The sequence below is a fragment of the Cebus imitator genome, unplaced genomic scaffold (assembly GCF_001604975.1).
Source record: "Cebus imitator isolate Cc_AM_T3 unplaced genomic scaffold, Cebus_imitator-1.0 Scaffold214, whole genome shotgun sequence".
Taxonomy (NCBI): domain Eukaryota; kingdom Metazoa; phylum Chordata; class Mammalia; order Primates; family Cebidae; genus Cebus; species Cebus imitator.
Genome location: NW_016107529.1, coordinates 767,984 through 782,794, shown reverse-complemented (window position 1 = coordinate 782,794; position 14,811 = coordinate 767,984). Strand labels below are relative to the sequence as shown.

General features: G+C 38.4%; 1 protein-coding gene across 1 annotated transcript in view; it reads right to left on the bottom strand.

Annotated features, from left to right (window-relative positions):
- ELAVL4 (ELAV like RNA binding protein 4) overlaps positions 1 to 14,134 on the bottom strand; it is a 156,231-nt gene extending 142,097 nt beyond the window's left edge. Inside the window, exon 1 of the mRNA XM_037745797.1 lies at positions 14,020 to 14,134. Coding sequence (XP_037601725.1) covers positions 14,020 to 14,100 — 81 coding nt within the window. The 5' untranslated portion in view covers positions 14,101 to 14,134. The remainder of the gene's footprint in view (positions 1 to 14,019) is intronic.
- Between the last annotated feature and the right edge of the window lie 677 nt (positions 14,135 to 14,811).

Here is a 14,811-nt window from a genome sequence, read left to right as displayed (position 1 = left end):
CCACCTCCAGCCATACTATGTGCCTGGAACTCGCTAATGAGCACTTTACAGGGATTATTTCATTCACTTCTCACAATAAATGTATGCAGTATTACTATTCCCATTTTATAGATTATAAAATCAAAGTGCACACTGGTTAAGTTAACTTGCTCAAGTGTTGTACAGCTAGCAAACAATGGTACTGAAATTCAAATCTGAAAGTCCAATCTTAGAGCAGTACTTAATCTAAGAAAGAGCATCTTCTCCTTAATCCAACAAATAAAATCTTTTCCCAGTTTTCTCCAGGATAATCTGTTCTAATCTTTCTCTTCACTTCTGATTGTTCAAATTCAAAGGGCCATTTCTATAAATAACGGTAACAACTGACTTCAATTGTTGATATGTTATTTCATTTGATCCTTATAATAAGTACTTAAGTTTCCACCATCACCTTTGTTTTATAGAGGTGAGAGGGAAAGGTGAGGGGCAAGCAGCCTGGCTGGGCTGTATGTAGCTCCAGGTCTCGTAACTCCAGAACACCCATGCTGCTTGGCTGCTCTTCTGAACCACCTCCAAGTTCTCCATCCCTCCGTTAGGCTTAATTGCCAGCCAACTGTTCCACTTCGCAAACATATACCAAATATCCCCTATATTTCTAGTCACAAAACCAGCTCTTGAGGAGGCTTCAAAGCAGCTAAACCCTTATTCCCTGCACTCATGGAACTCAATACCACTTGGGGATGCAAGACAGAAATATACAAAAGGCTAAATGAACAATAAGAGATGAACAGTAAGAGGGTATTACTAATTGTCAAATCAATGGAATAAACAGTCAGATTCCAGAGTTCAAAGGAGAATGAGAGAAAAGTATGTTGGATCTATCTAGCAAGCTTTCACATGGGAAGGAAAACAGGATGGGAAATTCCCTGTGGAAACACAGCCTTTCATTGCCATAGGTGTATGATTCTTGTTGTAGGGTTGTCATGGTGACTGTATCTTCAAGATAGTAATGTGGTGACTATTCGAATCTGGTGAGTTTGGACAAGGCCAATTCCTAGTATGTGGGCAAAAAGGTTTCATCTGAGAGTTCCAATATATCCAGAAGTTGGCAGGGCTGATAACTGGATCCTGGAAACTTGAAACAACCACAAGGTCATGCCAATCAATAGATCTAGAAAATGAATATTAAGACTAATCTAGTCCCAGGGGGTTAAAAAAAAAAAAAGATTGCGAAAAGGACCAAGAAGAAATGCAAGCTATGCATCGTACATACAGAATGTCAGAAGCTGGTGTTCTAGCCCTTAGGGGCCAGGGAAAAAATAGGTAAGAATAAAACACCTGCACATGAGAAAATTCAGCCAGTTTCACTTCCTGATTATTTTCTTTCTGTTCTCAATACCCAGTAAAGAACCTCCTCGATCTAAAGCAACCTAACTTCCCAGGGGTACCTCTTGCCACCTAAGCCCTTGCACTCTATGACTCACCAGACACACTGTAATGACTGCAGTTTCTCAGCACGCTTTCCTCTACTACACACCCATGCTGCTCCTGGCCTCTGGGACTTTGCACAGGCTATTCCTTCTCTGGGATTTCTCATTTGCTCTACGTACCCTACCCAATCCTGCCTTTCCTCTTCTCCTAGATAATTCTTACTTTACCATTATTCCTTAGTTTAAATGTCACTTTCAGTTGAAATTAGAGAAAACAGGAATCACTGGGTGGGGATAAGACCATACATGAGGAAAGAGGCTGGTATGGTGGGCCTGAAGCTAGATGGGATCGGTGGTTCCAGGTTCAGTGAGAGGTTCTAACTGAAAGCAACATTTAACAGTCTGAGAAAAGGAAGGCTGTGTCATAAAGAATGAAATAATTCTGTTACTAGGGTCCCATGCCACAATGCTATGGGACTACCATGAAAGCAGGCCAGACAAGAAGAAAATGCTTCACTAAGAATTGGGAAAAGAGGGGAACCTGAGATCTGGAGCTAGGAAAAATGGCAAAAATCTCCGAGTGGTAGAAGGAGAAAGGACAGATGCTCAAAGAGGTCTTACGGAAAGAGCGTGGTTAGCCAGAGAGATCAGCATATCAAGCATGGTGGTGCACACTCCTGTAGTCCCAGCTACTAAGGAAGCAGAGGTGGACGGATTACCTGAGTCTGGGAGGTGGAGGCTGCAGTGAGCCCTGACTGGGGTTTTCCCATGTTGTAAATTCAAATTGCTATCAAATTACAGTACAGTCACGTGTCGCTTAACAATGGGGATACCTTCTGAGAAATACGTTAGGCAACTTTTGGTTATGTAAACATCACAGAATGTACTTACACAAGCCTACATGGCATAGACTACTGAGGCTATATGGGATAGCCTACTGCTCACAGGCTACAAACTTGGGTAGCATGTTACTGTGGTGAATACTGTAGGGCTCTGTAATACAATGCTTGTATTTGTGTATTTGAACATAGAAAAGGTACAGTAAAAATACAGAATAAAAGATTAAAAACAGTACATCTTTATAGGCAGTTACCATAAATGGAGCTTGCAGGACTGGAAGTTACTCTAAGTGAGTCAATGAGTGAGTGGTGAGTGAATATGAAGACCTGGGACATTACTGTATACTACTGTAGACTTTATAAACACTGTATAATTAGGCTATGCTGAATTTATAAAAATATTTTTTCTTCAATAATAAATTAACTTTAGCTTCTGTAGCGTTTTTTACTTTAAAAATTTTTTAAACTTTTAGACTTGTAATAACAGCTGAAAACACAAACATGTACAGATGTATACAAATATTTTCTTTCTTTATATCATTTTCTATAAGCTTTTTCTACTTTTTTTTTTTTTTTTACTTTTAAAATCTTTTTTATTAAAAACAAAGATTAGAACTCACACAGTAGCCTAGGCCCATAGGGTCAGAATCATCAATATCACTGTCTCGCATCTCCACATCTTGTCCCACTAGAAGGTTTTCAAGGGCACTAACAAACATGGACCTGTCATCTCCTGTGATAACAATGCCTTATTTTGAAATAACTCCTGAAGGATGTGCCTGAGGCTGTTTTACAATAAACTCCTTTTAAAAAGAAGTGGGTATACATTCTTAAATAATGATAAAAAATGTAGTATAGTAAATGCATAAACCAGTTACCTAGTAATGTATTAACTAGTACTTAATGTATTATCAAGTGTTATATACTATACATAACTGTATGTGCTATACTTTTATATGACCGGCAGCACAGTAGGTTTGTTTACATTACTATTACCACAAACATATGAGTAATGCATTACGCTACGATGTTACAATGGCTATGAAGTCACTAAGCAGTAGGAGTTTTTCAACTTCATTAAATCTTTGGGGACCACCATCATATATGAACTTCATTGTTGACCTAAACATTGTTATATGGAGCATGACCATACAGTATTACACTCATTGCCATTTGCCCCTCAACAAGGACAGGAAAAGTTTGTAGTACAAAACTCTTATTAGTAATACAAACTTGGGGTGTGACTTCTATTATTATAATCATGCACCAGGCACTTCTAGAACACTAGCTCCAATGACCTGAGTAAGACCCTCAAACTTTTGCTTCCCAGATGACCAGAAACTTGTCCAGAAACTTTGTCCAGAAACTCATGCTGTGAGAATAAAAATACGCTTACTATCACAGACATAGGGAAAAAGATGGGCAACTAATCTTTAGGGAAAGAAAAGGAAATCCCTTTTATGATAGCAGCAGAGAAAGCTAACCCAGATCAATCACAAGTTGCATAAGAGAGCAAAGTTGTACAGAGTCCTACCTAAACCTTCAGCAGAAAAATATGACTTCCAGCATAGACTTCCTATTTAGGCATTCTGCAATTAATGACTACTACTTAGACTTTTTGCTTCTTATCTTCTCCTTACTCCCATCTCCACCCTACGTTTCTGAAATTTTAACTCAAGTCAGAAAAACTTCAAAACTTTTATTGTAAAGGTTTTGGTTGAAGGAGCCTCACACTAAGTCATTTGCTCAATAAATAACTTGTTGATTGTCCCAACTGGGGGATAGTGTTGACTTTTAAAGGCCGAAGTAGAAAGATTTTTTCAACACTATTCCCCAGTTGGGATAATTCCTTTGTGGTATATTTAAAATTGATCATGCTTTGAAGTCACAAAATGAGGATTTAAGTCCCTACTCTTGTCATTCACTGGATATCTATTATTGGGCAAGTCATCCATCTTCTCCAAGGCTGTCATTTTTAAAGTAATGTCTCAGTCAGGGTCTCAACAGGAAACAGAATGCAAATTCAAAAAGGGAAATTGAGGAGGATTTAATGAAGATAAGTCATTGATGATAGTAACAGCGGATATCCAGCCCTAGATCTTGAGAGAACCCATAGAGAGAGAGAAAGCTATAGTTGTAGATTGGATAGATGCTATGGCTTCCATGCAGCCACTGCTAGCCAGTAACCTGGAAGGGAGGGAACTGGAGAAGTAAATACTCCAAACTCACTTTCCATCTGTCTGAGATATCCTGTAAGTGCTCCGCATTGGTTGAATCCTTCCAAAGGCAAGAGTAAAAGGAAGCTTATTGATGAAGCTATGAAGCTCAGCCCCAAGGCCACAAAAAGGATTGGGAAAAGGGTAGACAGTAGATCTCAAGGCCAAATGAAAGATAGCCCAAAACTTAATAACGGCTGTCTACCTCTCACATAGATTTGCTGTGAGGATCAAATTCGATAATATTAATATATGTAAAAATACTTTGTAAACTGTATATAAACATATACCGATATAATAATTATAAGGTCTATCCTATAAGAAATAAACAACAAACAATAATACCATATGGGTTTTCTAAGGTTAACAGGTCTCACACTTTCAAATCTAGTATATTCTCTATAATGGGATTTATTCTTTCTGGTTAAAAGTTCCAATTATGAGGACAAAAATCAAATAGAAAAGGAATTTTTCAGTACCAAATTATTTTTCAGTACTGGATAAGTGAAAAATTAATTCCCCTGGCGAGATGAGTGTGACAATGGTCAGGTAGGACTCGGACACCTACACATCAGCATCTACCAGGTTGTTTTCCCTTTTCCAGTTCCTAATCTAACTTCTGCCAGCAGCAGAATTAGCAGAAGTCTTTACCATTTTCTACTGCACTTCAGAACTAGTTATTATAAGCACTAATTCATTTGCCAAAGAAACATTCAACAAGCATTTACAGAGAACCACTATGTTAAGCATCTACTTATTGGTAGACAATATTAATGTCAATATTTACTCAGCATATAAACCTTATAACCCAATTTACAATAGTTTTCCTCCTTTCTCACTCCTCTCAAGCCACACTGACCTCCTTGCTGTAACTTGAACCCCTTCAGGTACATCCCTGCCATACGGCCTTTGCTCTTGCTGTTCTGTCTGCTTATAATCCCCAGATAGCCAAATAACTAAAAATTACTCCATTCATCAAGTTTTGTTCAAATATTACTTCCCAGTGAGGCCTACCATATTCAAGACTGCAATCCTCCACTAGAATCCTTATTCTTCTTTATCTTACTCTAGTTTTTTTTCCCATATAGCACTTATAACCTTCTAACATGCTATACAATACACTTCTTGATTATGGTTATTTTTAATGTCTACCTTCTGTTGCTCCTCTGCTGACAGGGATAGCTGAGTTTTGTTTACTGATACATCCTAAACACCTACAACTGGTCCAGGCCCATACTGGACACTCAATAAATACCCACTGAATCTATCAGTCAATCACACCTGTAATCCTAGCACTTTGGGAGGCTGAGGTGGAAGGGTCACTTGAGGCCAGGAGTTTGAGAATAGCCTCGGCAACAGAGGTAGATCCTGTCTCTACAAAAAAAATTGCAAAAATTACCTAGGCTTGGTGGTATGCACCTGTAGTTTCAGTTACTCAGGAGGCTGAAGTGGAAGGATTGCTTGAGCCTAGAAGGCCGAGGCTACAGTGAACTGAGACCATGCTGCTACACTCCAGTTTGAGTAACAGAACAAGACCATCTCAAAAACACAAAACATAAAAAACAAAACCAAAAACAAATCAATCATCCACAAGTCATATGAAATGGTTTCAGGAGACTCAGAGACATCAGCAATTTTTTATCAATGGAAGTATTAAAAGTACAAAAGAAAGCTATTTTGATGTTATATATTAAATCTAATAGACTCCTCTGAACTATAACTTGTTGCAAAATTGTTGTTCATAGGTGAAAATTCATAGTGATGGTTAAGCTCCATTATAATGAAATGTAAAAGCTGCAGTATTTGTATTAAAAGAAATATAAGATCAAGCATCAAGCTGGTACTATAAATAAGTGTTTGCAATTAACATACAGTGAGTAACTGCAAACTCTGTTATTATATTCATAAAATTAAAAAATTCCTACAGCACCTGGGAACTCCGTAGCAGTTGCAACGTCAACATTGGCCACTTCGCCAGTTGTTCAGAGGCTGTGCAAATTAGCACAAACTGGTAGTAACCCACATAATGTGTTTGGGAGTCATTTTTGCACAATATAAGTTTAGAGGCTTTTTTCTTTTCTTTAGATAAAATATCATACTCTGCTGCAGGAACGTGTGGAACAGAGATGAACTTCAAATTAGTGAGGAAAATAAACCGTGCAGTAGGCAGTTTAGGTTCCTCTGAGTAAACTATTGCCAGACTCGACTGGAGTGAATCAAGGTTGCTTGTGCAGCAAATTCTGGTCTATAAATTCATGGTTTGGATAGATGGAAAATATGCATCAAGGGATTAGTATAATTATTTTGTTTCAGAGATACCTAGAAAGTCAAAGAGCTCAAATGACAAGGAGGTAAGAAAGTATCAAAGTGGTAAATGGTTTCTTTTGAGAAAGTCCAACCTTCTGCTTTCATTACCTAAGGTACTATAAAACTAGAGATTAGGCAGCTACTGCATAGCTGTCTTTTTTGGTCAATGAAAGACATGATTGCTATTAGACCTTATCACAGATTAAATTCGGCTTGGACAATGACCCTAACTCTGCTTCAGTTATAATCAGCTTTACACATAAAAAGTGTGGGGTGAGTGTGTGTGTGTGTATGTGTATGTGTGTGTTGGTACATGATGAGTATTTTGAGGTTTCTCATGTGTAAATCCAAATTGAACTGTTCCAAAACAAGAATTAAAATCTGACCTGTTTCATATTCTGCATGCTGAATTATTTTGAAAGAATCAATAAAGCTTTTTACTAAATACCATGTGTTACTGGCTAAATTACGTCCCTTCAAATTCATATGTTGAAGTGCTGACCCCCAGTATCTCAGAATGTGACTGTATTTTCATATAAGGCCTTTAAATAAGTAATTAAGGTAAAATGAGGTCAGCTGAGTGGACCCGAATCCAGTAGGACTGGTATTCTTAAAGGAGAAGAGATTAGATCACAACCAGAGCAAAAAACATATGAAGAGACAGACAAGACAGCCATCTTACAAGCCAAGGAGACAGGTCTCAGAAAATCAACCCTGCTAATACCTTCATCTTGAACTTCTAGCCTCCAGAACTTTGAGGAAATAAATTTTTGCTGTTTAAGCCTCCCAGTCTGTGATATCTGTCATGGAAGCCTCAGCAAACTAATACTCTATGTATGACTCATCTTATTATGTTGTTTTATCAAAAGATGAAATCAATTAAAAAAAAATCCAGTTTCCAATAAAAAATCAAATGTTGGCAGATGTGCCTCATTTATGCAGGACCATGAGTGAATAAATCATTCCACATTAAGTAAGATATCCAGATAACTGAAGTTTGCCCTTAACAAACCAAATAATCCTATCAGATGGAAATGTTTTCTAAAATACATCATTATATACTACCCCGCTTTTTAGAGAGAATATACAATTTAACTCTTCTAAAGAATAAAAATAAAAATTTCCAATAAAATCAGCAATACTATTCAGTATTAAGACTGATTTCTCATGGCTTATCTTTATAATTCGTTCCCCCCTCATCTCCAGCTAACATTTCTTGAAACTTATATCTGGCAAGGCTTCTAAACTACTATAGGCTGAGAAACTAAGGAACCAAACATGTTAGAACTATGTCCAAAGTAAAAATAAAAAAGGCTTGAGGGAGCTGCCTCTGAGTAAATAAGTTAGCGTACTGTTTGTGGATATATGTTTACTCCTGAGAAAAGTTTTTGCTTCCATTATAGTTTTTGCCTGCATTCCCAAGACATAATGTTGTGAATAGTTCATGACCACTGTTTGGATAAGTGAGATTTTCATTTTCCAACATTTTATTAATAATTTTTGGTTTGTCTCTACCTCAAAAACTTTCCACAGCATATTTATGACAGATTGATATTATAATTTCTATAGTGTTGATTCTGCCCTCTAAAAGAGATAAATTTAAATATATTAATTTAAAAACTAACAGCTAGCATGTATCATCAGCATTTACCATGTGCCCGGTACTGTGCTAAACACACTTTGCATATTTTGCTTAACTACAAACAATGCATAGAATTTACTGAAAGCATGAAAAGGAATGCAAAATCACTATGATTCTTCAGGAACTGTGAATACTGGATGGACATATTATGCAAATGAGCAGTACTGGATCAAATAAAACATTTAAATTTTTTTTAAAGCTACTAATGAAAACTAGTACCAAATTAATCTTGGCACAAGACAATCATTTTTCTCCATGGCCCATTACTCCTGACATCAACCTGAAAAATTAAAGCAGCTTCCCTCTCTAATTTTTCTGCGACTCAGGATAAACTTATGAAGAAGGTATGCTATTATGCAGGACTGGGCCTCTCAAAGGCATGTACTTAACACATTTGGAGGTTAATTTTAAACATGAACTTTATTGATGTATAATGCACATAAAATCAAATGCACAGATCTTAAAGGCTCAGTTTGATGAGTCTTGACAAATAGATACACCTTTGTAACCAACACCCCAAACAAGATATAGTATATTTCAGTCACCCCAGTGAGTTCCCTCCTATTTCTTTGCAGTCAAATCTCCCTCCCCAACTACAGGGAGCCATTTTTAAGCAGATGTAGCAGCAGTGGTGGTAATAGCTACTGTTCATGTTTGGTTGATAATAGCAGTATTTACTGAGTGCCCATATGGGAGGCACTGTACATATATAATGTTCTATTTAATTCTCATGTCAACTTTACAAGGTTGGTATTAACTCCATGTGTCTATAGCAAAAAAAGTGGGGGGAAGGACCAAAAAATTAATTATGCAAAGTCACATAACTACTGAGTGGTGGGGTCAGACTGGATCCAAGAATATCTAATTTAAAATATCTCATGCTAAACTATATTGCATTTATACAAATGCTGAGAAGTTTTATGTCAACCCAAAACACACAGTAAGTAGAGGAATTAGCGAGGCCACCAGCTCTAACTCACAGCTCCACCTCTATTACAATCCACACCCCAGTGCCTTATCTTAGTAAGCAAGCAAAGGTTTCAGAAGCTAATACTAATGATAACTAAAGAGGATTACTTACAAGTTCTTCAACTGAAAACCTGCATGTAAATCCCTCATGTATTTCTAGAGCAGTTAGAAGAGGGGGAAATCCTCTGTATAGGTTGGTGGGTCGCAACCCCATGGGGCCCAAGGATTTTGTTAGCGCTTTAAAAAATGAATGGAAGGAATCCAACCATCCCCATAAGCCACAGTGTCACAGTCTCCCTTATCCAAGAACTGAAAGGAGAGGTGCCATGGAGCACTGTACTGTCACTTTATTAAGGAAGCAAGCAGTGTCATGTAGCATTGTACTGTCACTTTATTGAGGAAGCAAGGAGGCAAACATCTAGATTGAACCTTTTGATTCCTTGTTACGTTAATTTTATTCAGTGTTTTAAACTCAACCCACTCACATTTACAAAACACTTCACACAGACTACTTCCCTCGTGAATGGAGCTCCATTCACATCTCACTTAAGACATCAAACTTATTCTGAAATGACAGAGGTTAAAGCTTGTTCAGTGTCAATTTGCAAGTATTATAAAATATTAAAAGCTAGGCGCACACATGCAGGAGGATAACGTGAGGCAGCTTCTTCAAGGAGCTCTACCAAATTAAAGCATTTAGGTAAGGGGCATGGATAGGCTTAAAGGAACCACAGAGCTCTAAACAAACTGTGTGTGTTGAGTATATAAGTCCCAAGTGAAAAGACTGAGTATTTAAGCCGGGTATTTAAGTCCCAAGTGAAAAGATTTTATGGGAATTATCACCCTTGAGTGGTATTGGCTAACAGCTTGGGAATCAATATGACTCATTTTCCCCCAAACCTGGAGTCGTTTTCTAGAAGTCCCTCCCCTCAGTTTCCCTGTGGTCTCCGTAAGTCCCTTAACATATGTTGGGGGAGGGGGAATTCTCTCCTTGTAGAAACAAATGAGTCTCCTGCAGTTTCGAGACTTCAAGACCTGTGTTTACTAAATCCTAAATGTATGTCAACCCCCACCTCAGAGAGACAACAATTACAACACACACAGACATACACTACGAACACCTGAGCCTTCATCTTCCTCAGCTAAACATGAGCACTGCTTAGTGTACTTCCCCATCTCGTCTAGAAATAGCTAAGTCCCGGGTCCACAGCGGGGTGTAGCAGAGGAAAGGCAGTGGAGGGTGCTGCCCTCCCTGTGTGGCAATTAGCGAGTCACCCAGAGGGGACCGCTGAGGATCCAAGCCCGCGCGCCCAGCGCCTCGGGGCCCTGATCGCCCGAAGCTGCCTGGACTTTTTGGCGCCACCAGGACGTTCAGCAAAGCCACCTCAAGGGTAACTCCGGAAAGGCGGAGAGAGGAGTGGCGCGGGGCTGCTGCGGTGTCGCCTGTCGCCGGGGAGGGGCGCGCGTCAACCCAAGTTTCAGTTGTCTTCCCTGGGGTCCGGAAGTCTCCGGAGGCCAGCAGGGGTGTAACCCGGACCTGCAGGGACAAGGCCGCCAGATGGGCAGCGGATGGGGTCGCCAGGAGCCCTCGAGTCTGGGCAGTGTGGGGCCAGTTTTCACTTGCAAGGGCCCTCTCCCCTTCCCTGGGAGTCGGGGTGGCGGGTTTGGCCGCTGGGAGAAGCCAGTCGCGACCACCTGGCCCAGCCGGCGTGCGTAACGAAGGGCGGGCGGCGTCGGGGTTGCGGGGCCTGAGCAGAGGCGCGCATACCCGGCTCTTGAGGAGCACCTTCCCAGCCCGGATCGCCCAAGGCGGAGGAGGCTGGGCGGGGCTGGCGAGGCGGGGCGCGGCGGGCGGGAAGACGTCCGCAGTCTTCCAGTGCTCGCTCTTTATCTCGCTCTGCAGCTCCGCCACCGTCGCCGCCGCCACCCGCTGGCCGCCTCTAGGGGGCGCTTCGCATAGAGAAGGAGGACAACTCCTGCGAGTCAAGTTCCTGTGGTGGCCCTGGCCCCTACCTCGGACGTTGGGATTCTATTATGCTCAAAATGTTGAAGGAGTAAGTCTCCTTTATTTCCTTCAATGCTGCTACCTGTGGTCTGCTTAAATTTTAAATGAGGTAGCTTCTTCACACCTCATAATTCTCAGCATTCTCAAGTTTTACCTGTTTTTAAGACTTGAGCAAGTCTCAGAACTTCAAATAGGCCGAAATAAACTAAAGAGGAATCCCAGATAGTAAAAAGATTTGGGATGACTAAGGGAACAAATTTGATGATAGTTTCATTATAATAATAGCTATGCTATTAACACTATGTCAAGCTCTATGCACTTTCCATGGACCAGCTCATTCAAGTTTTAGATGATTTCATTCTTAGTGTAGCCTTAAAACTGAACAATCACTGATGGCTATAAGAGCTGTTTTCCTACAATCTTCTTTGGCTGTTTAATACAAAGGAGTTTTGTGCCTGAGCAGATTGGGATATATCAACTCAAAATTCTGCTAACTCAAATCCTTTGATCCAGTAGTTCCACTTTTATAAATTTACTTAAGGAAATAATCATTAACATGTTCAAAGATTTGACTCATGATTATTTACAGTAGCATTCTTTGAAATGATATTGTGGACATGATATTGTGAACATCTTTGTTAACTGATTTTTCAAATCAGTCAATAAAGGGGACTGATTATACAATGGAATATTCTGGAGATTGATACAGTTGATGAAAATCAACATGAAAAGATGTTCACAATATATTTCAAAGTGAGAAAAGCAGGTCACAAATTGTATCTTCAGAATGATCCTGATTTTTGAAAAGATAACTGGTTATTTTGGAAGATGGGATTATGAGTGATTTATGTTTCCCTTTTGCCTGTTTTTTTTTTAAAATCAGTAGTAAATGTTTGTTATTTTAGAATTAAAATAAAACAGATTAGTTTTAATATATCACTATCTCTAATTATTATCAAAATACGTACAATGAGCAAAACATTGTGGCAAAGCCCAGCAGGCAAAAATTCAGTGCAGTTTAGCATCGTAAAGAATATAGTCTTAACCGCTTTAGCTGGGGTATTGATCATCCTAAGTTCAAATCTTAGCTCTTTCCTCTTTAAGATATGTCATCTTGAACAAGTTGCTTGATCTTTCTAAAGCCTAAAAACAGTAATGAATATTAAGAGCTGGCACTTACTAAGACTTTTCTTTGTGGTAGACACTGCACTAATCACTCTAGAATATCCCCCCCACGTCAGCTGATGAGGAAACTGAGGCTTAAATAGGGAAGTTAAATAAGTTGTCCAAATTTACACAGCTAGATAAACATATCATAGTGTGGTTGTGAGGATTAAATGCAAGGAATCATTTATAGCACTTAGCCTAACACTGCTAGGCATATATACAAAAACTTGATACACATTATTGGTTTTAACGATTTAGATACAACCCTGTAGCAAGTTTTTCGCTTTATAACTGTCCTATTACTCAAATCATCTCTCAGGGAATCTAATTTGGTGTATTGTGTGGTGGGTAACAGCATAGGCTCTAAAGCCTGTTTTGGTTTGATTCCCAGCTCTACCACTTAGTAGCTCTGTAATACTGGGTAAGGTACTTAACCTCCTTATGCCTTGGTTTTCTCATCTGTAAGACAGGAATAATGTTAGAACTGTCTTCATGGGGTTTGTTCTGAGGATTAACTAAGTTAACATACAGAAAGCATTAAGAAGAGTCCCTGGTAAAAGTGATTACACATTTAAAAAATTTAAGAAATTTTAAGTTCTTTGTCACACTTTAAAGATTTTAGTATGTGTTCCTTATATTGATATAAACAAAATGTTGTTTACACTATAAGGTTATGTAAATATACAACCTGTCATAATTCATAGTGGGAAGCTGTCCCTATTTAAAAGAAACCCATGTAGTACTTACACGTACTCATATTACTAAAACAGAAGTTAAATCCAGACACAAAACATTCAAAGATTATTAATTCTTTCAGTTTTCACTTTTCCAAAATCTGCTCAGCTATGCTTCAAAATAAAAAATCTGGCATACATAGGATTTTATTGTACATTTTATTTAATATATTCAATGATTTAATCTATTCTCTGGATTTATTAGCTCCTTCAAAAACAATTGAAAACCTCCACAGAGACTTTAAAAATACATCTCCAATTTTATAATTTCTGTCTATCTTATTGATATTTCAGAAGTATCTAAGAAAGGTCTAGGAATCAAATATGTAAAGGTAATACCACTTATGAAAAATTTTATCAAAAGAGTACATTGTCATAGAATTAAGAACAATGCAATAGGAAAAAAAAGTTTCTCATCAGTTGAAAATATTTTTTAGGCTAACTCATGTATGTATATGACTGCATACATATATGTACATAATTAAAATATTAATTTTATCAGCAGAGTATTAACTATTTTAAAGTAAATGTTTTGGAATTATGTTAAAAATCTCCAGAGCATGATGTTAATTTATATTCCTTCGCAATACAAACCATAAATAGTATCTGTGATCATTTGCCTAAATTTGTAAAATTGTAAAATCTATAATTTTACAATCACTAGCCATATTGTAATTCTAGAATAGTCAACTTCATGTAACAAAGCAATTAGTAAGAGCATGGAAACTTACTTTCTTCCCTGGAAAGGCAATTCCTGTATTAAGAACAATGTTATTTTTCTTCAAAAGTCCCAAATCTTCACACAAAGGCATTACAAGCTCATTGTGCACCTTAATTATCAGGGCACCTGTGTTTCTTTGTTCATCTGGTTGATCCGACCTGAGGATTTGATTTGTCATACTCCTCCCCTGTCCCGCCCTGTTTCTTTCTTAATGAGAACAACTTAACAATAGCATCCATATAAACTCCATGGCTCAAATAATGAATGGTGAGGAATAGAGGTATTAGTTATGGTAGGGAGCACTTGTTGTTGAACCTACATGTAAAGAGCTAAAATACAGGGTTAGTAAGCATAGATGTAGGGGATAGGTCGGTTTTAAAACAGAAATTTCAGATCATGAGAGTGAGTCTCCACCCACACCCCTAGCCCAGCTCCTCCCTGTGGAGTGTCATGTAGTATTAAAGTCAGGTGAATTCCACCTCTTTCTCTCTCTCTCTCTTTTTTTTTTTTGCATATTTTATTGCATTTTAGGTTTTGGGGTACATGTGAAGAACATGCAAGATTGTTGCATAGGTACATATGTGGCAATGTGGTTTGCTGCTTTCCCCCCCATCACCTATATCTGACATTTCTCCCCATGTTATCCCTCCCCAACTTCCCATCCCCTGCTGTCCCTCCCCTAGCTGTGTGATCTTTGGTAAGTTCCTTTTACTCTCTGAGCTTCAGTTTGTATTTAGTAGAGATAATGTACTTACCTTATAGGTTGTTATGAAGATGATGATTTTTAATGTTACTGGAAAAA